The sequence below is a fragment of the Puma concolor genome, chromosome E1, assembly GCF_028749965.1.
Source record: "Puma concolor isolate L17-30 chromosome E1, mPumCon1.1.hap2, whole genome shotgun sequence".
Classification (NCBI taxonomy): domain Eukaryota; kingdom Metazoa; phylum Chordata; class Mammalia; order Carnivora; family Felidae; genus Puma; species Puma concolor.
In genome coordinates, this window is record NC_141680.1 from 47,306,715 (window position 1) to 47,334,566 (window position 27,852).

At 37.3% G+C, this 27,852-nt stretch overlaps 1 protein-coding gene across 1 annotated transcript in view; it reads left to right on the forward strand.

Annotated features, from left to right (window-relative positions):
- Nucleotides 1–27,011, forward strand: part of LOC147574458 (EF-hand calcium-binding domain-containing protein 13-like) — a 56,908-nt gene extending 29,897 nt beyond the window's left edge. The window contains exons 10-16 of the mRNA XM_086685478.1: nucleotides 2,934–3,077; nucleotides 3,980–4,051; nucleotides 6,443–6,586; nucleotides 9,544–9,606; nucleotides 11,413–11,466; nucleotides 14,934–15,038; nucleotides 26,832–27,011. Of these exons, the coding sequence (XP_086541604.1) occupies nucleotides 2,934–3,077; nucleotides 3,980–4,051; nucleotides 6,443–6,586; nucleotides 9,544–9,606; nucleotides 11,413–11,466; nucleotides 14,934–15,038; nucleotides 26,832–26,974 (725 nt within the window). The 3' untranslated portion in view covers nucleotides 26,975–27,011. The remainder of the gene's footprint in view (nucleotides 1–2,933; nucleotides 3,078–3,979; nucleotides 4,052–6,442; nucleotides 6,587–9,543; nucleotides 9,607–11,412; nucleotides 11,467–14,933; nucleotides 15,039–26,831) is intronic.
- Nucleotides 27,012–27,852: the final 841 nt, after the last annotated feature.

A 27,852-nucleotide genomic window follows, 5' to 3' on the forward strand; every position in this document is an offset into this window, starting at 1 on the left:
GTTTAGAGAGAAACAAATGAAAACAGAACCATGGGTTCCAACTTAGGTTAATGAAGGAATGAATCTAGTTGAAAGTATATTTATTTCAAGTTAGTAGCAATGATGGTACCTCAGAGACTATCCAGAGAAATAGGCACATGAGAAAAGCTGGAGCTGTAATTTGGCCATGTAATTGCCTCATGGAGGTAACAGCTGGATAACAATCAGGAGAAATACATCTCAGAGATAATATAGAGAAGAAAAAGCAATGACCAAGACCTTCTAGCCTAGATTCTTAATCTGTTTAGTCACTTTCTTTACTTTGATTGTTTTATCAATCTTTGAGTTAATGCTAATCCCCTTAAGGTAAAATGAGAAAGATTTTACCATTTTATGGATAGATGTCGCATATCATACATACAAAGAGAAGTCACTTCTCTTTAATTGATAAATGTAATATAATTCCTGAAGAGATGTTTTTGTGGGAAGGTGTTGGAGGAAATGATTGACAGCATGATCTTACAGTTCTTCCAGAAGAATAAGAAGAGAATAAGGAGGAAATAGGAGTTGGAAAGGATGTGGTGAAATGAATGGCTTTTTTTTTTTTTCACTTCCTACGTATTCGTGTAAATTGGGCCAATTCTTCTGAAAGAAAATTCTAAGAGGGTTCATTATTAGGATTCCACTGAATTTTGGTTTAGAAAGATAGGATGCAGTGGAATACTATGTGGTCATTTAAAAATAATACTCCTAGAATAATATGCTGACAAGGGAAAATGTTGAAAATACATTGCTAAATGAAATGAAACTTGATATTAAAGAGTATTAAGACCAAACACTGTTAAAATGTAAATCATTAAGCACGTGGCATGGCGTGTACTCATTCTGTAATTGGAAGGAAGGAGGCTAATTAAGACGTGAGGGCAGGTAGTCAGCTACCCAAATTGTACAGAGGACAGTGAAGGCTAAGATTATTAGATCTGACAAAGAAGGGGGTTGAGAGGTTATTTGCTGTTCTTTGTAATAGCAGAAGCATTGTGCTCTGCATCAGCATGTTTGACCTGTAGTCTAATGTTTTCTTCCTCATGATCTTGGACAAATCACTTCATCTAAATATAAAATACAGGTATATGTGCTGAACTATAGATAATAGTACATGTCCTATATATTTCATAAGATTTTGTTGTGGCTGTCAAAAGAACTAATATAGAAGTACCCCATAAGTTATAAAAAGTGGTCAAATGTAAAGTAGTATCATTCCAAGAGAGCTATGGGGGCCTAAAATAGAGATTGGGTGATGAAATAGGGGCAAGAAATACTAAATTACTCATTTGAGAAGCTCAGTAATACAGAATGGAGGGAAGTAGAATAGTAGGTAGGCATGACAATAGGATAGAGGAATGGAAACATTAAGGGAGCAGAGGAGAAAATACATTAGTCAATAATCAAGTAACAATTAGTGAGTCTATTTGGTATGCATGGTAGAGATCGTAGAAGTATTATAGCACAAGGGTCTTGTGCTCACAAGGGAGGTTATGGTGAGATTAAAGAAAAAAGACATTTAGAAGATTGTATACTAGATCATGTGGCACCAGCCATAAGAGCTACAAGAATTTAAGTATAATGAGAAGAATACATCTTATATATACTGATATTATGCCATTATTATATATAATGGTATATCAGAATGAACTATGATAATCTGGGGAAGCCTAAAGGAGCAGATGGACCTTGAACTGGTTGCTGGATTGGGGAGAGAATTTAGATGTATATTCTAGATGAGGAGACTAGCCTGCCCAAAGAAAACATGTGAGAATGACTTAGATGTCTGTGAGGAATAAAGTAGAAAGATGTGGGATAGATTTGGGAAAGCACAAAATCTGAATGATAAAATACCTACTTTATAACATTGCAAATTATAATGTGGCTGAGTTTGTCTTTCCCCAAATACATAATGGAATTACTAACTACCTTATAGCTATCATATTTTTAGGTGTCTATTTCTAGGCAGAAAAGTTTTACCTGAATACAAAGGCAGTGTCAGCACATTTTGTACCTAGGAAGTACAGTCATCACAGTCAGAAGTTATAAATCCATATTCCAAAGTGCTAAATTCAGATTGATTACATACTATTAGAGAATAAATACGGGTTTTTCCTAGACAGAATACGTAAGTACTTAAAGTGATAGGAAGGATAGTTAACCTCTAAAAAAAAAGCTCTCTAGGATCTTTCACAGCATCAGAAATTACTATCATTAAGACATTCTTTTGTATTACCTATCTTAGGCCACTATTAAAGTATTGTTATTAAATAAGAAGGAAACTGACACGGAGGGGGAAGCAAAGCTCTCTCTTCTGTTAACATTGGTTTCCAATTATTAAAAAAGTAACAATTCTAGGTTGATGGGGGGTGGGAGGGAGGGGAGGGTGGGTGATGGGTATTGAAGAGGGCATCTTTTGGGATGAGCACTGGGTGGTGTATGGAAACCAGTTTGACAATAAATTTCATATATTAAAAACAATAACAATTCTATCAGCAGATTAATTAGCTGTTACTTGTGTATACCAAGGTTCTCAGCTCTAAGTACAAGAGAATCAGTATAAGACAAATTAAGTTTAATAAAGGGACGGGAAAGAGGCAGATTTGAGGTGGCAGTGACTAGGGGCAGCAGAGAGATCCCTGGACACATACAGAAAGGATGTAAGAAACTTGAGAGGCAAAGATAGATGGACAGAAGGAGACAGATATCAAGGCTTAATTTCTACTATGAGTTTGCCCTATAAGTGATCTATTTTGTAGGTATACAATGAGAGTTAGATGTGTATGTACCTCAAGAGAGTATTTAAGGTGAATGCTTAAAAAATGCTAGGTATCTATATTAGTTTTTTGAATCATAGTTTAAGCTAATTGTTTAGAATTTGCATCTAAACTGAAAGTATTTTCTCCTGATAGAGGTTAATGAACTTGCAAAGGCGTTAAACAAAGTCACCAATGAAAAAGTTGTTGTGGATGATATAAAACCTATACTGAAAGGCTTGGGGATTTATTTGCCAGAGGAAGAATTGCAGGAGATGCTTACATCCATTTCTCTTGATAGTAAGTATTTCTTTTCTGAGTCATTTATTACATATCACACTCGTGTTTACTTTCACTCATAAACCCACAGAGCTGATTGATTAGGAATCAAATGCAGTGAGTTCAACAACATTAGATTTTCCCTATTAGGCTTGGGTGAGAATTTGCTTTGGATTAGTCTCATATTGAATTATCCTAGGGATGTATAATCTTCCTGTCTTCATCCCATCGCTTTGCCTCCTGAGGTTTGAATCATACGTTTTTATTGGACAGGAGCTGTGCAGCTCTCTCAAGCCCCTGAAATGCAGGGCCAAGCCTTAGTGTGGTGACACACACTTACCAGTTTGGTTTCCCCATGGTCCTCAGAGGGCTACAGTGGTGTTTTTGGAATCCTGCCAGTGGGAGGTTTAACTTACATGCAGAGCAAAGGGGTACTTTTCTTCTTCTTCAGTTCCAAATACATGGCTAATAAAAAACAAAAGATGCACACTTCCTTTACTAATATATCTTTGCTTATAAGTATATATATAGTCTCCATTAGGTATTTCGGTTGGGGTTTGGTTTATGGTACTTGTAGGGAATATCTTCTTCCCTCGTAACATAGATAGTGGTAGTAGGACTTGTAATGCTGAAAAATTCAGAGAATGTCATACCAGAGAGGAAACTTACCAAAAAACAATGGTCCCAAGTGGTTAAAATGTATGTAAAATTCATGAAACACTCATTGGCTCTACAAGAAAAAAGACTGCAAGAGTTGTCATAATCATGTTCCTTTTTATAGTCTGAGGTGTGTTTAGCAGAATCAGAGTTAGAAAACAGGACTAACTTGGTTCTGAAGATTTGGTAAGCATGCATATCTTTTGACCTCATCCCTTTGTATCTTTGGGTGAAAGACCATTCATTTCTTGATGTTTCATTTTCAGATGAGGGGAAAGTGAACTTAAAAGATTTCCTGACTCAGTTAATGAAAATGCCATATTTTACAAAAGTTCAAAGTAAGTGAGAATTTTTTAACAATAAAAATTTTGAGTGGAATCCTTTAGCTTTGATTATATGCATTTGTGCAGTTTTCTAATGCTGAAGCACATCATGTATGTAACAAATGTACTTTGGATGATGAATCAGGAAGGGATCCTAGTCCTGACCTTTTCTTGACTTAAATTTTATGAACTTATAGTATTTTTCCATCACTCAAAAGGGATTAACTAAGTGTTAATAGCTGAATGAATAAGGAAACCATAAAAAGGATGAGATCATGCCATTTGAGACAACATAGATGGACCTAGAGGGTATTACGCTAAGTGGAATAAATCAGACAGGGAAAGATGAATGCCATATGATTCAAATTATAAGTGGAATCTTATAATTCCACTTATAGGTGCCAAACAGGGGCACCTAGCTGGCCTAGTTGGTAGAGCATGTGACTCTTGATCTCAAGCTTTTAAGTTCAAGACCCAAATTGGGTGTAGAGATCACTTAAAAATACAAAGAAGAATTATAAATAAACAAACAAACAAACAAACAAATAAAGCCAAACAAACAACAAATAAATAAATAAGCAAATAGCAGAATCAGACCTATAAATACAGAGAACAACTTCATGGTTGCCAGAAGGGAGGGTCTTGAGGGTTGGACAAAAAGGGTGAAGGTGAGAGGGAGATACAGGCCTCCAGTTATGAAATGAATAAGTCACAGGAATAAAAGGCACAGCATAAAGAATACAGTCAATGATATTGTAATAGTGATGTAATGGGACAGATGGTGGTTACACTTGTGGTGAACAGAGCATAACGTATAAACTTGTCAAATTACTAAGTTGTATACCTGGAACTAATGTAACATTGTGTGTCAGCTATACTAAAAAAAAAAAAAAAATCAATGTTACCTTTTCTTTTTTTATCCTATTATATGTTCATAAAAATGGGATCTTATCATGAGAAGATTAACTATTGAAACATGTAGGAATATGTTGAAACATACAAGCTTCCTCCATATTTTGTAAGAGGTATTCATCTCATTATTCCACTGCCTTAGCCATGAGGCATTGAATGTAATCTGGTTTTAATGTGTTCATTTAATTGACATCTCCAACTGTGAGATATCTGTGATATCTGTGGAACTTCTGGGTCTCCTTGGAGCCTTTGTTCTTGAGATTAATTGAAATGGCTTAATTTCCTCTAAATTTTAATTCCCAAGATTGAAACTGAACAAAATTCAGAAGGCCTAATTTAGGTAGCTACAAAAATGAAATTATTCCCTAGAGTGTAGGTGTTTAGGATGTGACCCAAATGGTATGTTTTTTCAACTGACAAAATATTTTGTCCTTAATCTCTGGTTTTCTGAATGGGATCTATAAAACTCTCCTAGGTATGTGGTTTATAAGCAAATCTCTTACAGGATTAATGTTTATGATGTGATAGTGTTTATCATAATACATTTAAAATGTGTTTTCTTACTTGAACAATTGAACCATGATACTTTCAGAAATGAATGTTACCTTTTTTTGGTATTGATAGCAGTGCTAACCCGTCCATTATTTGGGGGACTTTTTGTATGTATGTGTTGGATATATCCAAGTATCCACTGAATGAAAAAAATTAAGAATAGTCACATCAAACTATGGCTGGTTATCTAATTTTTGGCAAGAGAATTGCTAGAATTACTTTTATGCTTAGTTATCCTAGCTTTAATGGAATTCCCAGCCTCTGATATGCCAGAGATGAGTATAAGCGGATGTCCTGAGATTCCTTTATATGTAATCATTCCTCAATCTCAAATTAAATATTTAAATGCCCTGTTTAGCCTAGCGCCTAAACATTCTATGAAATCAGATAGCCTGCACTTCACACTTGGCTTTACATTTAATAACTGTGTATGCTTAGACAGACTAGCCTCTCTAAGGCTAGGTTTCCTTATCTGTTAAATAAGGGAAATATTGGTAACAACCTCACAGAATCTTTGTATTAAAATGGGATGGTGGAGGGGTGCCTGGGTGGCTCAGTCAGTTAAGCATCCGACTTCAGCTCAGGTCATGATCTCGCGGTCTGTGGGTTCAAGCCCCGCCTAGGGCTCTGTGCTGACAGCTCAGGGCCTGGAGCCTGCTTTAGATTCTGCGTCTCCTTCTCTCTCAGCCACCCCCCCCCCCCCACTCACTCTGTCTCTGTCTCTCCCAAAAGTAAATAAACATTCTAAAAAAATTTTTTAATGATAAAATGGGATGGTGTGTATAAAGCACTTAGCATAGTGCTTAGCAAGCACTAAGCTGAATACTTAATAAGTGGTAGAAGTAGCAGTAGTAGTACTACTAGTAGTAATTATTGTCACTCAGGACCCACTGAATATTGCATATTTTTTAACTTCATATATTGCATATTTTTTGAATATAGAAAAAGAAGGCCCCTTGAAAACTTTGGCCGCCATTAGGAAAAATGAGGTCACTCCTGATGATCTTGACTCCATGATGAAAAATATAGGAGTTCCATTACCCCAAGATGCGATTCAAAGATCCCTGAAGAATGTGGCTATCACGGGTGAGTATTTAACATTTCTAGGTATCCTTTATCTTAGCTGACATGCATGTGTTTGAACTTTTAAAGAATCCTTAAAGGGTTTATCCACTTCATGGATTATCCGAGCTCTTTTTTACCAACTACCCACTTGGGTTCTACTTATTTTAAGTAGCATGATACAGAGGAGGATCTATACGGTAGGAGGGTATGTGTCTGAATGATACGCATGAGTCTGTTTTTTTGATGGAATCTACAGAATATCAAACGTTTTTCAGTATAGCAATTATAGTTGCCAATCTCTGTTCATATTCCTTGTTCTCTGACATGCATTTTTTCTTTCAGAAGATGGGAAAGTGAATTTAGAAGGGTTCATTGGCAATTTAGTCAATTCAGGATTTTCATTTCTACCTGAAAGTAAGAATTTTCAGTTGAATGGAGATAGCTAATGATATGTAGGTTATAGATCTCTTGGGAAAACCCTAGCTAGATTTTGAGATGGTCTTAAACTGATTTACCACTGGCATAATTTTCCAGTATCTTTACTCCACACATGTCAAATGTGTATGTAGCACATGAGAACATGCCCTTTAGAGAGTTCTAGTTACCTCTTCTGCCTAGTCTGAGACCAGAGTCTTGACTGCAGTTATCTTTCCACTAAGGACCTTGTGAAGAAAAAAATCACATTAATTAAAATGACTAAACCAGCACTTAGAATTACACTGTTTGCAAGTTACTCTACTTTAACTCAAGTGTAATTGTGTGAGACATATTAATATGATAAATAGTGGGTTCCTGATATTGATTTACAATAATTCTTCTTTAAGAAATGGGTGAAAATCTTTGTTACTGTTAGGAGAATTTTTCTTCAGATTTGTATTTTTTCTTTTGTTATTTCAACGTTGTTTTCTTCGGTTATTTCTTTGTATGGGCTCCATGTTTTTGCCCCTAGTTTCTCTTTATACACTAATTCAAAGTTTAATTTTAAATATATATATTTTTTTAACATTTTTATTTATTTTTGGGACAGAGAGAGACAGAGCATGAATGGGGGAGGGGCAGAGAGAGAGGGAGACACAGAATCGGAAACAGGCTCCAGGCTCCGAGCCATCAGCCCAGAGCCTGACGCGGGGCTCGAACTCACAGACCGCGAGATCGTGACCTGGCTGAAGTCGGACGCTTAACCAACTGCGCCACCCAGGCGCCCCCAAAGTTTAATTTTAGCACAATGTTTGTCAATTATAATGTTAAGGACCCTTTTCTTCTTTTGGTTTGCATAGTATTTCTGTAACCCTAGGCCTCTGAATTCTCTGATAAGCTGCCCTTTCTTGCCAGATGGTGCTGAAAAGGAAGGATGATTTACATTTTGCACATTTAAGTGAGAAGAATATCTCTGACACGAAGCCAAAATTATACACACATTCAAACCACTTCATATTGTCCATTTTTAAGTGCCCTCTATGGTTGCAGAAATTCAAGGTTTACTTCTTTGACCATTTCCACCTACTTTTGGATAAGCACATATATGTAGCTTTGATAAGCAAAAAAATATTTATGAAGAGATGTTTTGTAGAAATGCCTGGGATCCAGACCTGAGCTGAGATCAAGAGTCGGATGCTTAATTGATTGAGCCACCCAGGCGTCCCTAGAAATGCCTTTTTTGAGACAACTTCCTAATAGTATATATCAACTGCTTTTGGGAACTGGTGTTAAAAATAGCCATATCAAGAGTGTCACTATATCTTCAGAAGATGTTGCCCATTAGATTATTTAGTGATGACAAGTGTCTTGAAATTTAGATGATTGATTGATTGATTGATTGATTTTTTAGAGAGAGACAGGGCAGGTGTTCTCACCAGCAGGGGAGGGGCTGAGGGAGAGGGAGAAAGAATCTTAAGTAGGCTCCATCGTGAAGCCTGATGTGGCTCTCCATCCCACAATTGACCATGAGATCCTGATCTGAGCTGAAATCAAGAGCTGGATGCTTAACTAACTGAGACACCCAGGCACTCCTTGAAATTTAATATCAGAAAAAAAAAAATCTCTCTTCCAAAGAACAGTGTGCTTCTTTGTGTAGGTAATAACCCGAGTTCCCCTTTATGCCTTAGCTTCCAAAAAGTTTCAGATCTAAACTTAATATTTAAGCACTATTAACTATGTTGGCCTTGTTTGTTATTTACTACCTTTTTCTCATGTGTTTTTGATGCTCACATTTCTAATTATGATTGTTGTACTTTCTATTTCTCCATGAAATTTTGTCAGTTCTGTTATATACTTTTTAGACTCTCTAATTTGGTTCATCTGCATTTATGATTGTTATATCTTCCTGATGAATTGGCTGGCAGAGAATACCGAATGTATCATTTTGGAAGAGAAATCACTTTTTCCTCTGAGTACAAGCTGAAAATTGATTCCCCATTCTATGGCTACATGACTCTTTATTTACCACATTTTTTTAATGTTTATTTATTTTTTTGAGACAGAGAGAGACAGAGCATGAACGGGGGAGGGTCAGAGAGACAGGGAGACACAGAATCCGAAGCGGGCTCCAGGCTCTGAGCTGTCAGCACAGAGCCCGACACAGGGCTCGAACTTACAGACCGTGAGATCATGGCCTGAGCCAAAGTCGGACGCTCAACCGACTGAGCCACCCAGGTGCCCCTACCACATTTTACATATTGGCTCCTAACTGTTCCCTCAACATCAGCCAGTAACACTTCTTGTCTAATATCATATGGGCTGTACTGGGTTAAATGTTCCTGTGCTTATAGCCATATTCTCTTTAAAATGATCAAAAGAACATGTTTCTATTTCTGATAGAATAACTGAAAGTGTGCATCTGAATACATGTCAAAAGACTCTTCTTTTCACACTGAAATGGAGTATAGCGATGTGAAGATAATAGGAAGTATTTTTCTGAAATTGAAAATTATTAGCATTTCCCATTCTCATAGCTTTTACCGCTTCTATTTTTCTCCTAGGAAGTAAGGTTGAGGACAGCAACTTAGACACTTTTCTAGGAAACATGAAGATGGAGATGTCAGGTAAAGAATTTTGTAAGATTCTGAAGCACCCGTCAGTTGAAGGGGACATATACATAGACATGGTTCACATGGTTCTATGTTGTGAGAAGTCTTTTTATTAATGTAAACTTCTTAGATATAAAATTCTTATAGAAAGAACCATAGAAAATGATAAAAATTAAAAAAAGTTACCTTAAGTGTCATGCTTTAGGCTCTCCTCCTTGAGAATAAATTTTATGGTTTCCAAAAGTTCCATTTGGGAGGTGTGGAAGAAAGATGGAAATGTATTTGCTATGTTAGTACTTTAGATCCAAACTTACGTTTCTAGGAATACTTTGGCAACCTTTCCTCTGTATCACTGATTCAAAAAGCATCATTAAGATCCCACAATATTCTTTTTATTATTTAAAAAAATTTTTAATGTTTTCTATTTTTGAGAGACAGAGAGAGAGACAGAGCATGAGCGGGGAATGAGCAGAAAGAGAGGGAGACACAGAATCCAAAGCAGGCTCCAGGCTCTGAGCCGTCAGCACCGAGCCCGACGAAGGGCTCGAACTTTAGGAGCGGGGTAGCATCCTAAACTGCCACCGTTACCATGTATACCCAGTCCAATCCACCAAGAAAGGCCTGGCACACAACATTGTGTTCTTTAAACTTTTTTTTCAATTTTTCCTCCTTTCTCCTTTGAAAATGCTATTCTGCACTTTGAAAACAGAATCAAGACATGATGAAGAATCAGCTTCTGAAGAAAAGGATTTCGATAGAATAAATACAGCTGTATTACACTGCTATTAAATAGCTCAATGCAGGAAAAAATTTACAAGATACAAGTTTGTTTGTGTTTTTTACAATATTAAAAGGCAGGAGTTTCAACTTTATAAATCTAAGAACATTTTATGCATAGGGTAAGGTGCATTACTGTTATTTAAAGAAACACTGACAAATCCTTTAACTTGCAAATCTGATTAAAAAATATCAAAATGTTGAAAGTTGTGGAACAACCTAACCATTAAGCAATTTATCTACTATTTTTATATGATTACAAAATGTGAGGGGCACCTGCGTGGCTCAGCCGGTTTAGTGTCCGACTTCAGCTCAGTTCATGACCTGGCGGTCGGTGAGTTTGAGCCCCGCTTCGGGCTCTGTGCTGACAGCTCAGAGCCTGGAGCCTACTTCGGATTCTGTGTCTCCCTCTCTCTCTGCCCCTCCCCCTCTCACGCGCTGTCTCTCTGTCTCTCAAAAATGAATAAATGTTAAAAAAAATCAAAATGTGATAAAAAGCCCTTATCTTGCCTCCCCCCTTTTGGTGATATGATCATACCTGAGACGGTCACAAGGTTGACCAAGGAGGGCGATGAGCGAGCAATGGGAACCACAGCTAGGACCAGACAGGGTTCCACAGGCAAGGAGAGCATGAAAGTGGAAGGGCCTAACTGACATCGACAGGGAACTGGATGTGAAGGAAACAGGACTAAATGAATCAGTCTGTAAAAATAGAATTATTTTTACATGAGATGACTGCTCATGTCCCAGACCCCCTAGTTTGCAGAGAAGTGGGAATAGAGGTGAGGTAGTCCTAATGTGGACTTTATAGACCAGGGCAGGTAATAAAAGCATTCTGAATGGCAATACTGGTGTGTGGGGTTATGTACCTGGTGGGGTGGAGCACAGAAAAGAATATGAAGGCACGGGCGGAGCGGGGGGAGAGAAGTACAGTTGTAGTAAAAATCATGGGAAATTGTTGATTTCTTATGCTCTGTTTCACAGTTAAGAATTTCATGTGTTTGAATCTCATTATGATCTCTGTAATTTGTACCTCATTTACAGCTGATGGAACAGTTGAACCTAATAAACTAATGAATAAAGCTGAAACCGTTACAGGTAAGAAGTTGATATAAAACTGAGAGAGCAATGCTTTAAACTTTTTTAAATGTTTTATTGATTTGCGAGGGGGAGAGGGGCAGAGAGATGGGGAGACACAGAATCAGAAGCAGGCTCCAAGCTCTGAGCTGTTAGCACAGAGCCCGATGCAGGGCTTGAACCCATGAACCATGAGATCATGACCTTAGCTGAAGTCAGACACTTAACCAACTGAGCCACCCAGGCGCACCTGAGATAGTAATGCTTTTAAAACATATTTTTGCAAGAGTATTCTTAGCAATATTTTTTAAATTATTGAAGTATAGTTGACATACAATGTTATACTAGTTTCAGGTGTGCAATGTAGTGGTTCAATAATTATCTACTTAACTAACTGCTCACCATGGTAAATGTCGCTACCATCTGTCATCATACAACGTTATTATGATATTACTGACTCTATTCCCTATGCTGTACTTTTCATCTTTGTGACTCTGTTCACCTATTTCATGCATCCCCCCCCCACTCCCCTTTCCTCTGGCAACCAACAGTTTGTTCTCTGTATTTATGAATCTGTGGTTTAAGAAAGTGCAACTGGGGGGAGAAACAGAGATAAAGATCTCTCTCTCGCTCTCTCAAAAGAAGGTTTAAGTGTTCTTGCTGCCTGCTGCACATCCCCGTCATCTCTACCCTCAACCCCTCTTTCTAATCAAACCCTGATAGGAGGTAAGATAGAAGAAAAACTCTAGATGTGTTGATGGGATGGGAGTGAGGGTATAGAAAAAACCAAGGAGACCTTTTGTCATGCTTCCTATTTGGAACTCTGGGATGTCACCACCTCACTGAGTGTCCAGACAAGATGCCATTTTCACCAGAATAGATATTGTGGTATGGTGTTCTTAGGCAGAGGGAGGGCTGGAAACAGGCCGCCGCTTTGCCCCCTTTGGCTTTGTGTGGTATGAAGGATATCCAGTTTTCCCACGTACTCCCAGTAAGCAATGTAGAAGGTTTCTCAGAGATGGAGGTCAGTGGGTCTGCCGTGGGACACCAAGTCAAAGGGAGAGGTGATCCCTCCAGAGGCTATGGAGTAGACAGTATGGTCTGGGGACTAATAGAATACTTGACTGAGACACAGAGGACCTCATCACCAGTGAATGCTAGGGCTTAGCCAACCAAGTTAGTGAAGGAAGGACCAAAGAACCTTGACTTTGCTAAAAAACAAAACAACAACGACATAGACCACAACGACACAGACCACAAGTTTCTCAGGCCATCAACTTCAGCAGGAGATGTCAGGACTCATGAAATGGGCTGTCAGGGCTCATGAAATGTGGATTTTGTTGAAGAAGCTATCGAGAATCCAGAGGGCAACCCAAGGTCTGGCCGCCCTCCTTTACGGGCAGCAGGACCCCCAAGCTTTCCCTGATACTACGAGGAGGCCTCTCAGAGCGGACGTGCGGAAAGATTTGAAAAACTGAGAATTTCCCAAAATAAACTAGGTCAACCAAAAAGGAAGTTTTTATTTTAAACTGGAAAAAACTAGGTTAACTCTATTTTTTAAGTTTTTGTTTAAATTCCAGTTAGTTAACATACAGTGTGATACCACTTTCAGATGTGAAACTGTTTCTCCGCCATCACCTGTTTCTCCTCCCCTCACCCACTCCCTTCAGGTAGTTAACAGACTTTTCCCCTCCTCTTCTTACCAAATAGGATACGGGAAGAAGGAGGAAAGGGAGCTTCCTTGTGTCATTTTTTTTTTTCCCTTTCAACCCTCTGGTTCACAGTAAAACGAAATGTTAGATTTTCAGGTTTGCTTTATAAAAAGTAGCTTTTGAAAATTAAAAAAAAACCCTCTTTCCTCTGAGTTATATAAATTCTATGGCTGAATAGGAAAAATTTTATGGAAGAAAAGGAATATGAAGAAGAAAAATACATGAGTACAATTTACAATGTCATACCTGTACCACATGTTTCAACATGGCAGGATGTCACTCACAGCTGCTTCAAGGGGAAAAGATTTTGACCTAGCTTTTATATTATTATGGAGATAGGTATTCCAGATGTATAAGCCAAATGAGAAAAGTGCTTCTTTATGAAACTTAAGCAGTTTTATGAATTCCACTTCTCTTTCTCTGTGATTTGAATTTTGCCTTGTCTTTAGCGAACAGGAAGCTGTATCATTGTGAAATCTTACCTTTCCAAGGTGAGATTGATGATGAATCAACAAAGCACTCGCAATGTATCACTTATTGTCTTATTTCCTAATCGTGTGATAAAGAATCCTGATACTCTCCAACATATGGATTCAATATAATTGAAATTATTTTATCTTGGTAGGTTGTTTTCTTTGGGGCTTTTATATTGATCTTATTGATATGAATTTTAACAAATTTTCCAAGACAAGAGACAGAATTTATTATTGCAGGTTAATTGTGAAATGCAGAATAAGAATGTAATTATTCTGTGACTTTGGTTAGCACAGGCAATGAATCTAGTTAGAGATAAAAAAAAAAAAAAAAGGAAGCCAATGCTACTTTGGCTTAGATGTAGTTATTAAAATGTATCACGTGGGGCGCCTGGGTGGCTCAGTTGGTTAGGTTAGGTGACCGACTTCAGCTCAGGTCATGATCTCCCTGTTTGTGGGTTCGAGCCCCACGTTGGGCTCTGTGCTGAATGCTTGCCTGCTTCAGATTCTGTGTCTCCTTCGCTCTCTGCCCCTCCCCCGCTTTGCTCTGTCTCTAAAAAATAAATAAATGTAAAAAAAAAATTAAAACAAAATGTATCAAATGTCTGCTACATACCTGACAGAGTTCTAGATCTTTTCATAAGTGTTATTTTATCTTCACAGAAGCTCTGCGAGATAGTCTCATCTTTGTTTCATACAACAGAAAACTAGGACTCAAAGTTAGGTTATTTACCTAAGTTCCACTAGATAATAAATAGTAGAGAACGATATTCAACCCTTGTGTTCTTACTCCAACCATGGTGATTTTCTCATTTCACTGGAACTGCCTATTTATTTTTCTTAAAAATGTTTAACATTTATTTTCTTTTGAGAGACAGAAACAGAGCATGAGTGGGGGAGGGGCAGAGAGAGAGAGAGAGAGAGAGACAGACAGACAGACAGACAGACAGACAGAATCTGAAGCAGGCTCCAGGCTCTGAGCCAGGAACTGTGAGATCATGACCTGAGCTCGTCGGACACTTAACTGACGGAGCCACCCAGGTGCCCCCTGCTTGTTTCTATCATAAAAATTATACACTGGAAAGTAATTCTGTTCCTTTAGAAGTTTATGGTGTATATGGTTATTTTTCCAAAAAGGTTTAAGAGAAGTGAGCTTAATTCTAACCGTATTGAAGCCCTGCCTTAAACTGAAACATGTTCCATGGATCTTGCATATTTCTGCCAAGTCTATAATGAATGGGTAAAATATATGGAACATTTCAGCATTAGTAGGAATTTTCATATTTTTTTCTCTTTCCCTGAGGAGAGACAGTAGCTGTCAGAGACCTGGACGAGATACTAGGGAACATGGGCTTTGAACTCACCAAAGAAGATTCTGGAGAGATGAAAAGAAAACTTCCACTTTATGGTGACTCATTTTAGATATAAAAAGTCTTTCAGGAAAATTTGGTCTCGAGGGTCTATGTAAGCGTTATTCTGAAACCAGATTAATTTTGTGATGTAAAATGTAGGGGAAAATGTAGTTCTAGAACAAGAACTAATCCTGTCTTCCATTTTCTGAATGTATATAGAACACAAAGCACTTGACTAGACTGATTCCAAGACCATCTTTCACATCTGGGAATGTTGAGGAAGCACAGTTAAACGATGGGAAAGGAAATAAATGCAAGCCCACTGTGTACCCTTCCCACATTCCCCATCATTCCTCTCTTCGGACACAGCCCCATAATACCACTGAAAGTTCTCTCCGGGCACCAGTAAGCTGCCATTTGCTAGTTGCATTAGACATTATTCACTTTTCATTGGAGCTTTCTACGGTCTTTTGTATTGGTGATAATCCTCACCTTCTTGAAATTATTCTCCTTTGGCTTCTGTGTTTTTTTCCTCCTAACCTGGATCTTCTCATTTTTTGATTTTCATTTTGCATACTCTACCTGGGTAATCTCATCACTGTCTTTTGTTCAACCTATCATCTACATGCTTATGACTGTAAATCTGTGTTTCTATAAAGCTTCAGACTGGTGTATCCAAATGCCTGCTAGACATTTCTACTTGGATATTCCATGGGACGCTTCTTTTTCTCAACTGAACTGAATTTAGAATTTAGAACTGAATTCAGTATTTTCCTGTCCACTCTCCTAGTCCTGTATTCTCAATCTCATTTGTGCTCTCCCTATCCATCTATTCACCTAAGCTAGATATATGGAATTCATTTTTGATTCCCCCAATTCCTGTCAACCACTATCTGGATTATCTGTCCAGATAATTATCTGGATTATCTGGATTTACCTTTATATAAACCTAAATTTAAAAATTACTGCACACAGATGGGTAGATGGATGGATATGTGACAAGCCAAGTATAGTAAAATGTTAAATAGTAGAATCAGATGGTGGGCATATGGGTGTTTATTGCACAGTTCCTTCAACTTTGCTATATGTTTACAAATTTTCATAATAAACCATTGGAAAAAATCCCATATGTAAATGCATCAGTTTCTCTCACTCCCTGCTACCACTGCCCTATTTTAGGTCCTTTCATTCCTGACTTCAGCTACTACAACGGCTTCCACAAAATATTAGACATTAGAGTGATCCATATAAGATGCAAATCTGATGACATTCTGCACCAGTTTAAAATCCTTTAATGGCTTTCAGTTAGGTACTTGGGAATGTCTCAAGTCCTTTTTATGGCAAACAAGCTCTTTCATTATCTGGGTTGGCCTTATCTGTCCAATCTAGTATTTTACCCTCACTAACATTGAACTTTTATTCCAAGCATACATATATCATGCTTTTTGTCGCATCTTTGTTTTGTTTATACTTTCCCCGCTATTCAGAGAGTTTCCCCTTCCCCTTTGTTTGGCCTACTCCTCACCATTGCTTATTAGAGTTGAGGGCACTTTTTCTAGTAAGTTCTTTAAATACCCAGGCTCCATTAGATGTCTCTTCTCTGTGTTTCCACAATAACTGCATACATTTTTCATTATAATTGCCACATTGTGTAAATGTATGCTTATTTGCCTGTCTCGTCACTTTAATGTGACCTTAGAATAGAAAAGGTTATTCTGTATCTAGTACCTAGCAGAGTGTCTGGCCTATAAGTAAGCACCCTATAAATGTTGAGTGAGAGATGATAGAGTAAATGAGCGAAAAAGTGAATGATTCCTAAGGAAAACAAAAACTGCCTTTGGTCAGGCCACTAATACTTACTTCTAGTACATTGTAATCATTTGCAGCAATTCTGAGCAACAGGGAGAATCAGAGTATATTAACAATAAACTAGAGATGAAAATAGACTGTTCTTCACTAGAGACTCATACGTAAGAGTCATAGCATTACCAGAATTGAGGGCCTTTAGAGAATTAACTTGCATGGATGGTATTTTCTATCCTGTTTATAAGGACTAAAATAGCTGAGTAAAAGCATATTTTTCCATGGGCCAGACTTTATGGTTCAAGGGTCAAAGGCCAGCTTACTAAAATAGAATCAATGTCTTGGGGCACCTGGGTGGCTCAGTCGGTTAAGCGTCCGACTTCAGCTCAGGTCGTGATCTCACAGTCTGTGAGTTCGAACCCTGTGTCAGGCTCTGTGCTGACAGCTCAGAACCTGGAGCCTGCTTTGGATTCTGTGTCTCCCTCTCTCTTTGCCCCTCCCCTGCTCATACTCTGTCTCTCTCTGTCTCAAAGAAAAATAAATTAAAACATTAAAAAAATTTAAAAAAGTAAAATAGAGTCAATGTCATAAAACTAAGAACTAAGCAATTCAAGTGAGCCCAAATGGTGATGTGGAATAATGAAATTTAGCTTATTTCTGGTTTCTTATTTTATAATTTTTTAAAGAACCTGCTTTGTATCTCCATTATGTCTTATTTTTTAGCTAAAGGGAAGACTGATCTAAAAACATTGATAGATTCAGTACAAGTTATTACAGGTCAGTGAGAAATTACTATAAATATGAGATCCCAAGTCTACACTAAATTATATTTTTTCCTGTGATAAAGATTTACTGAAGTATGAAACACGTAATTACTACATTGTGTAATGTGTCCAGCTTAAGAATTATTACCAAGTGAACATACATAAATTATCTATCACCTGGATGAAGAAATACATTATCAATAATACAGAAGATCCACTATACCACTTCACAGTCATGTCCTCTGGACTCTCTGGAGGTAACTGCAGCCTGTATTCTAGGACCACAGATTAGTTTCACCCGCTTTTGAAATTTGTATAAATGCAGTCATCTGATCTGTGTTCCATGATGTCTGACTTCTTTCATGTAACATTGTATTACATCTTATTCTCTGAGATTTGTCCACATTGTTGCATGTAGCGGCAGTTTGTTAGTTTTCATTGCTGCATATTGTACAGTCTACCAAATTATAGTCAAGGAGATCTTTAGAGAATGTGCGGTAGTAGGTAAAATGATTTCTGACTAGCTCGTTGTACCTGAATTGCCGTGCGATATTCCACTGCGGCAGTATACCACAAGATATGTATCCAGTCTACCATCGCAGGACATTTCTAGTTTGGAGCAGTTATGAAGAACATATTGCATGAATATTCTTGTATATGCCTTTTGGTGAACATATGTGCACAATTCTAGGCCATCCACCTAGAAATGAAATTTCTTTGTTGTAAGATGGGATTGTGTGTACTTGATTAGATATTGTCAATCCATTTTCTAAAGCAGTTGTACCATTTGACACATCAACAATTGCTTTACATCCTTGCTAATGCTTGGTATTATCTCTCTTCTCCATTGTAGCCATTCTGGTGAGCCTGCTGTGGTATCCCACTGTTATTTTTGGATTTCCCTAATGATTAATGATGTTGAGCATTCATGTTTACTGGTTATTTGGATACCTCTACTATAAAGCTCCTTTCATGTCTGTTGCCTATTTGCTTGGATGTCTGTGTTCTACATACTGAATTTTTAAAAAAAATTTTATTTGTTTTTTAAATTCAAGTATATTTAGCATAGGGTGTTATATTAGTTTCAGGTGTACATTCTAGTGACAGCTATACATTATTCAACAGCTCTATACATTACTCAGTGCTCATCAGCTAAGTGTACTCTTCAATCCTCATTACCTACTTCACTCATCCCCCAACCCACCCACCCATCTGCCTCCTGGTAACCATCGGTGTGTTCTCTGTACTTCAGAGTCTGTTCCTTAGTTTCTCTCACTCTTTTTTTTTCTCTTTGTTTGTTTATTTCTTAAATTCCACATATGAGTGAAATCCTTTGATATTTGTCTTTCTCTGATTGACTTATTTCACTTAGCATTATAGTCTCTAGCTCCATCCATGTTGTTGCAAATGGCAAGATTTCATTCTTTTTATGGCCGAATAATATTCCATTACATATATATTCCATTATATATATATTCCATTATATATATTCCATTATATATATGTTCCATTATATATATATATTCCATTATATATATTCCATTATATATATTCCATTATATGTATATTCCATTATATATATATATTCCATTATTATATATATATATTCCATTATATATATATATATTCCATTATATAAATGTGTGTATATATATATATATATATATATATATACATACATATATACACACACATACACATACACACACACACACACACACACACACACACACACACACACACTACATCTTCTTTATCCATTCATCAGCTGATGGACACTTGGGCTGCTTCTATAGTATGGTTATTGTAAATAATGCTGCAATAAACATAGGGGTGCGCATATCCTTCTGAATTAGTGTTTTTGTATTCTTTGGATAAATACCCAGTAATGTGATTACTGGATCATAGGGTAGTCTATTTTTAATTTTTTGAGGACTCTCCATAATGTCTTCCACAGTGGCTGCACCACCTTGCATTCCCACCAACAGTGCACGAGAGTTCCTTTTTTTTTCACATCCTCACCAACACTTGTTGTTTCTTGTGTTTTTGATTTTAGCTATCCTGACCGGTGTGAGGTGATATCTCATTGTAGTTTTGATTTGTGTATCCATGATAATAGGTGATATTGAGCTTGTTTTCACATGTCTGTTGGTCATCTGTATGTCTTCTTTGGAGAAATGTCTGCTTGTGTCTTCTGCCCATTTTTTAATTGGTTTATTTGGGGTTTTTTGATGTTGACTTGGTGTAAGTTCTTTATACATTTTGATACTAACTCTTTATCAGATACATCATTTGCAAATATCTTCTCCCATTCAATAGGTGGTCTTTTAATTTTGTTGATTATTTCCTTTGCTATGCAGAAGTTTTTATTTTGATGGCATCCCAATAGTTTATTTTTGCTTTTATTCCCCTTGCCTCAGGAGACATATCTAGAAAAAAATGTTGCTACGGCCAATGTCAGAGAAATTACTGCCTGTGCTCTTTTCTAGATTTTTATAGTATTAAGTCTCCTATTTAGGTCTTTAATCCATTTTAGTATCCCTTGGTGTGGGGTGTAAAGTGGTCCAGTTTCATTCTGTTATATGTAGCTGTCCAGTTTTCCCAGCACCATTTGTTGAAGAGATCGTCTTTTTTCCCATTGTATAATCTTTTGTCAAAGATTAATTGACCATATAATTGTGGATTATATGCCTAAATATGCTTTATATGCTTTCTACCCTTTTCTATTGGTCTATATGTCTACTTTTATACCAGTACTATATTGTTTCGATTGCTACCGCTTTGTAGTATGACTTGAAATCTGGAATTGTGATACCACCCGCTTTGTTCTTCTTTGTCAAGATTGTTTTGGCTGTTCGGGGTTTCTGAGGTTCCGTATAAATTTTAGGACTGTTTGTTATAGTTGTTACTGGTATTTTGATAGAGAATTCATTAAATCTGTAGATTGCTTTGCGTACTATGGACATTTTAACAGTATTTGTTCTTCTACTTCATGAGCATGGAATATCTTTCCATTTGTTTATGTCATCTTCAGATGTTTTCATCAATATTTTATAGTTTTCAATGTATGGGTCTTTCACCTCTGTGGTTGAATTTACTCCTAAATATTTTATTATTTTTAGTGCAATTGAAAATGGGATTGTTTTCTTAATTTCTCTTTCTGCTACTTCATTATTAACGTGTAGAAATGCAACAGATTTCTGTATATTGATTTTGTACCCTATAACTTGGCTGATTTCATTTATCTGTTCTAGTAGCTTTTGGTGGCTTTTGTAGTTCTTCTTTGTTCCTTTCTTCTCTTGCTTTCTTCCGTTGTGGTTTGATGGCCTTTAGTGATATGCTTCAATATCTTTTTCTTTTGTTTTTTGCATATCTATTACACGTTTTTTTATTTGTGGTTGCCATAAGGTTTATATATAATATCCTTTGCATATAGCAGCGTATATTAGGTGCTGGTTGCTTAAGTTTGAACCCATTCTAAAAGCACTAAATTTCGCCCCCCCACACACATTTTATATGTATGATTTCATATTTTACTTCCTTTTATTTTGTGAATTCCTTGACTGATTTCTATAGCTATAATTGATTTTACTGGTTTTGTGCTTTAACTTCCATACTGGTTTTATAAGTGATTGATCTACCACTTTGGTTATGTTTGTATGCCCCTGTGAATTTTTTTCCTTTCCTAATTTGCTTGCTCCTGATTATGGCCTTTCCTTTCCAAAGAATTCCTCTTAACATTTCTTGTAAGACTGGTTTAATGGTGAGGAATGCCTTTTACTTTTGTTTGTCTGGGAAACTCTGTCTCTCCTTCTATTCTGAATGATAGCCTTGCTGGATAGAGTATTCTTGGTTGCAGGTTTTTCTCTTTCAGCACTTTGAATATATCATACCACTCCCTTCTGGACTGCAAAGTTTCTTCTGAAAAATCAGCGGATAGACTTAAGGAGTTTCCCTTGCATATAACTTTTTTCTCTTGCTGCTTTTAAAGTTCTCTCTTTACCACTATTTTTTGCCATTTTAATTATTATGTGTCTTGGTGTAGACTTCCTTGGGTTTGTTTTGTTGGGGACTCAGAGTCTTCTGAATCTTGATTTGTCTCCTTCTCCACATTAGGGAATTTTTCAGCTATTATTTCTTCTAACAAACTTTTCTGGCCGCTTTTCTCTCTCTTCTCCTTCTGGGATCCCTATAATGCTAATGTTATTACATTTGATGGTGTCACTGAGTTCTCTATTCTCATTTTATATTGTTCTTTTACTCTTTCCTTTTAGCTTAGTTGCTTTCCATTACTGTTCTTTCAGTAATGATCTGTTCTTTTGCTTCCTCTAGTCTACTATTTATTCACTCTAGTGTGTTTTTAATTTTAGTTAATGAGTTCTTCATCTCTGGTTCTTTTTTTTGTATTTTCTCATATCTTTGTTGAATTTCTCACTATGATCCTCTACTCTTTTCTCACATCCAGTAAGTATCTTCATGACCATTACTTTGAATTCTCTATCGGGTATATTGCTTATCTCTGTTTCATTTAGCTCTTTTGCTGTGATTTTGACCTGTTCTTTCATTTGGGACATAGGCCGCAGTTTCATTTTGTCTAACTCCCTGTGTCTGTTTCTATGTATTGGGAAAGTCAGCTATGTCCCTGATCTTGAAAAAAGCGGTCTTGGGGCGCCTGGATGGCGCAGTCGGTTAAGCGTCCGACTTCAGCCAGGTCACGATCTCGCGGTCCGTGAGTTCGAGCCCCGCGTCGGGCTCTGGGCTGATGGCTCAGAGCCTGGAGCCTGTTTCCGATTCTGTGTCTCCCTCTCTCTCTGCCCCTCCCCCGTTCATGCTCTGTCTCTCTCTGTCCCCAAAATAAATAAACGTTGAAAAAAAAAATTAAAAAAAAAAAAAGAAAGAAAAAAGCGGTCTTATGAAGAAGAGGCCCTGTAGTGTCCTGTTGTGTAATGTCCCCTGTTCACCAAAAACTAGCATTTCAGGTGTCTTCTCTGGGTGTTGCATGCCCTAGGGCTGTGATTGTTGAGTCATGTTTGCCATCAGTTGTCATCTGCAATGGCCTTCTTTGCCTGTTGTGGACAAGGTTTGGTCCCTGTGATGCTAAAGGGCCAGTCTGGGGCCACCTTGGGCTTGAGTTGGGTCAGACCAGATGCCTGCCCTCACCCCATTTGCCAGAGCTGTGGTTGCACCAAACTTCAGGGTGCTCACTTTCTGCTGCCCGCTGTGAGATCTTCATTGGTGGGTAGAGCTGGCAGTCAGAGGTCTGTACCCATCCCAGAGCTGGGAATATAGTCAAACTGATGTGTGTGATTATGTTCCCTCTCCCAGGGCAAGAGTCACTTGGGAGTGGTCTTGGACAGTGTTGGAGCTGCCCGCCGCTTACAAAATGAGAGGCATCTAGTGCTGCTTTGGATGGACTCCTGCCCAGTGGGGATGGTTGGAGGGGGCAGTCTGCAGGAGAATGCAGGGGTGGGTCAAGCGGTGTTAGCAAGCTACATGGCAAGTGTTCCAGCTGGTTCCTGCAGCTGTCTGGGTATCTGGATTAGGGTGGGGGTAGGGGAGAGAAATGGTGCCTGCCAGGTCTTTTATTCTTGGAGAAGTCTCCTAAAGATCCCTGCCCTTCCAGGAGAAGTTCTGAGATTAGTAAATAAATCTCCTTTCTCTATATCCCAGCCACTTTTCAAACTGCCACTTCTATGCTGTATCCCTGCAGGGCTGTTTGTTATGCTGTCTCTTTAAGGATGGAGACTGTTTCCTCTTGCCCTCCAGCTCTCCCAGAGCCAAGCCAACTGATTTTTAAAATTCTAGGTGTTAAGCTCCAGTGATTGTAAAAGTTTAAAAAAAAGTTAAGCCCCTCTGTCTTTCAAAGCCAAATATATGGGGGTTTGTCTTTACAGTGCAGGTCACCCATGTCTGGGGTGCCTGGTAGGAGATCTCTTCCTCTCCCTTTTCCGTGCTTGTGGCGTCCCTCACATTTGTGGTCGGTTTTCCTGGGGGTCTGGTTCTAACCACATCTCCATTATTCCTCCCATTCTTTTCATTGTGGGCTCTTCTCTTCAATTAACTGTGGGGGATCTGTTCTGACAGTCTTCAGGTTATTTTCTGGGTTGGTTACACTGACATGGGTGTATCGAGGGGTATCCATGAGACAAATGAGCTTAGGATCCTCCTACCTTGCCATCTTTCCCAGAAACTCATATTGCATTTTTCGTTTATCTTTTACCTGTTTTTTTTATGTACTCTAGATACAAGTCCCTTGCAGGTTATATAAATTATAAATATCTTGCTGTATAGTTTGACTTTTCACTTATATTTTATCTTCTTTTTTTTTGATAGGGAAAAATGTTGTTTAATTACACACTCAATCCATTGGATGTATTTCAAAATACCCCCCAAAACACTTTTCTTCATTTATCAGTGAAAGAAGTTAGAAAGTAACGTCAAAAAAATAGCATATGGCAATCAAATTTCCCTGAAAGTCACAGTCACATATAGAGTACATCCTAGAAAAGAGGAGGGGCCAGACAGGTTCTCCCTACTTTCAGGAATTTCATCCAGTACTGGGCCTACTCATGGGTGGAGAGAAAAGGCAACTTTTAACTATGAGTATGTTATTAAATGAGGCATTTACTATACTCCTTCCTAAGAGCACCAGGTGGGGGACAAGTGTTCTAAACTTGATCTAGGAAATGGAATGTGGAGTCAGTCCATCCTCTTCCCCCTAAGAGCTGTCCAGTGGCTGATGAATTTAAAAAGCATGACTAAATAAAAACAAATGCCCACATACTCTCTCCTCCCCCCCAATAAAGGTAAAAGAAAAAAACTGGATTTCCCAGATTATTCTCCAGAATAATAGTTGCTTTATATATTTGGTATAAGTGGGATGTTAAAGTCCTTTACTGTTCATTGCTATCAATTTCTTCCTTTACATATCTATTAATAGTTGCTTTATGTATTTGGCTGCTTTCATGTTGGGCACATAAATATTTGCAACTCGAGAGTGGATGGAGCCTGGGAGTAGCTTTAACAACCCAAATTCGTCGACTACAGAGTCATCACAAGCATGCCTTGCTTTCAAACAACAAAATATTTTGGAAACAACAAGATTAAAACCTAGTACTAATCACTTTCTGACAATACACAATTACTGAATTAACTAATATTGAGAAGGGGAAGGGAATCATACCTATGGGCCTTGTCTCACACAAGTGCATGTTTGTAGGTGCAAGGCACTTGTCATTATTGCAGAAATGAATTTGAATTTTTCATCTTATTTTAACATTGCTTTTAGTACAATGCTGACACCAGCAGTGCAGAAAGGGCTCTGGAGAGTTGTTCATAGCAGCAGCTCTCCTTTGGTTCTGGAGGCCCCGGGCCAGCCAACATTGCCTCGTCACATACGTTCTTTAGGCCTTTCTGTGAGTGCAGAACCCGCCACATATTTGTCCACCTTCAGGTCATGGGCCAGCTTTTCACATCATTTCAGCAGTCTCCGGAGGGATAGACTTCTCTTTGTTCTTGGTTTCTCAATCGTAGAGGAGTCATCTTTAAGATCAATTTGGGTCCCAACAAGCAAGAAAGGAGTCTTGGGACAGTGGTAGGTTATCTCAGGCACCCACATTTCCTTCACATTTTCGAATGAGGAGGCAGAGATCACTGAATAACAGACTGGAATACATTTGTAGAAATGTATTCGTAGATACATTGAAATACGTTTGTAGAATAACTTGGCAGTTGTAATCTGTCATAGTCCTCGTGCCCCGCAGTATCAGAAAGTCCAAGAATGTGTGGCCCCCTATCAATCATAATGGTGACTGCATAGTTGTCACCAAGAGTCGGTACATCCTCGGAAATGTGTTTGTTGTGTAGGATATCAGGAGACATGTTTAGCCAACAGCACCGTCACCCACAACAACGCACTTAATTGTCTGCATTACTGAAACAATTTTGTATCCACTTTAAATATTTCAAATTCGGTGGTGATCTCAGCTTCTCCGCAGGGGCATTGGCAGTGCTGTGTGGTGTCTCTTCTTGTATTTTATCTTCTGATGAACAAAAGTTTGTCTTTGACACATAGTTGAATTAGTCAACCTTTTTTCTTTTATAGTTAGAATGTTTGGGAGCCTGTTGAAGAAATCCTTCCATACACCGCGGCCATGAAAACTTCTCCTATTTTATCTTCTGGGAGATTTATTATTTTCCTCTCACATTTAGATCTATAATCCACTCAATTGATTTTTCTATATGATGTGGGATAAGGGTCCCTTTTTCTTCTAAATGGATATTCACCATTTATTGACAAGGTGAACCTTTCCCTACTTTAATGTAAGGCTAGCTTTTTCATAAATCAAAGATAATAAATGTGTTGCTATATCTGGACTTTTTATTCTTTTTGTTCTTTGGTCTATTTGCTGGTCCTTGCACCAGTATACCTACTCTTTTAATGTAGATTTAATATGTCTTGATATCTGAAGCATAAATCCTCCCAATTTTATTTACTTCTTTAAACTCTTCTTGGCTATTCTTAGTAATGTCCTTTTTGTCATTAGAAATATTTATTCTTTGTGCTTTCTCTCTTTTTTTCCTTTGTCAGTCTTAGTGCAGGTATGTATCACTTTTGTTGGTCTTTCCAAAACCCAACATTTGGTTGTATTGATTTTATTTAAAGTTTGCTTTTCATTTCAGTAGTTTCTGCTTTTGTCCTTAGAACTTTTCTTCTCCTTTTGAGGGGTTTAATTTGCTGTTCTTTCCTAACTTTTTAAGATAGAACCTTGGGTTATTGATCTTTTCATCTTTTCTATTACATGCATTTAAGGCTGTGAATTTCCCTCAGCACAACCTTACATATCCTACAAGTTTTAATATGTAGTATTATTTTTACTCAATTCAAAATATTCTAACTTCCAGTATGGTTTATTTTTTTGACACATGATTTACTTAGAGAAGAATTCTTTAGTTTCCAAAGTTAGGGGAGTTTCCTAGTAGCTTTTGCTATTGATTTCTAGCTTAATTTCCATACCCTATATTAAGTTATTTGTACCGATCATCTTTATTATTCTAATAATTTTTAAATTATATGAACCTTATTCAATTGTGAAATATTACTTTATAACCATTATTATGGGAGCATCTCTTTTACCAGTGTTAAAGAAACACTGTTCATTTTGTGTCTGTAACTGACTGCTTATTTTTTAGCAGGTATCATTATGCTTTATTTCTCTTTAATAATTGGAAATTATGCTATTTTTTAAAATGTCATCTTTCTCTACTTCTTTTGTTCTGCAGGAGGAGAAGTTGACCTCAGTGACCTGGAAAATGTTTTGCAAAATATGGGGATAGAGTCCTCACCAGAGCATTCGGAGCTAAAGAAATTACTTCCAATTAATGGTGGGCATTTCAAATATCAGAATAGTCTTCAAGAGAGTTAATATAGTCATCCAGGGAGTTGTTCAGCCATTGCAAGTATCAGGTAGAATCTTGAGGGAATTAGAATTATAGCCTAAAATTTTTTTATAATCCAAATCTCCATGTTTATTCTAGATCACTTAGAAGTTAGAGTTAAAAATATCCATAATTCTAAAGATAATTATTTTTAATATTTAGGAATACATAAATTGCCATTTAAAAATATGTCAAAATCAAGAGGCTCATCAATCATCAGTCTTGCCATCTGGACTAAGGAATATTGATAGTTATTTTTCCTTCCATTGAGATGCCTTGGGTTAAGATCTCTAGGAAAAAGGAGGAGGACGAGGAGAGATGTAGAACTATCCTTACTAGTAGAGGGGGAAAAATGTAGACTCAGAAAAAATACAACATAAGGAAGTGTTTTTGCTTTGGCCTGGTAAATATTAATAATTGTCTCAGGTGCTGAAGAATTGATTTACCATATTAAGAATTTCATTTACATTTTTTGTTTTATTATTTCCAGAAGATACTAGGTAAATTTTAGGAGCAAATTATTTTATGCTGTATATTTCTGAACTTGGATATTTGATATTGTTTTAGCATGTCTAGATATTTTCTCTATGACCTAAATTATGTGTTTCTTGCAGCTACAGCTAGTAGAAAAGTACATAAGACTAGTTTGCTGAATTGTGCAGATGTAAAAGGTGAGTGAGAAGACTCTTGTGTTTTGCTTTTTTTCTTATTAAATATTGCCCCCTGCCATTCTCATATATATTTCCACGATTAGTTTTAATACACACATATGTTCCTACTGATTAAATAATTTTCTGTCTTTTTTTTTTTTTTTTCTTCTTTTTTTTTTTTTTAATTTTTTTTTTTTTTCAACGTTTATTTATTT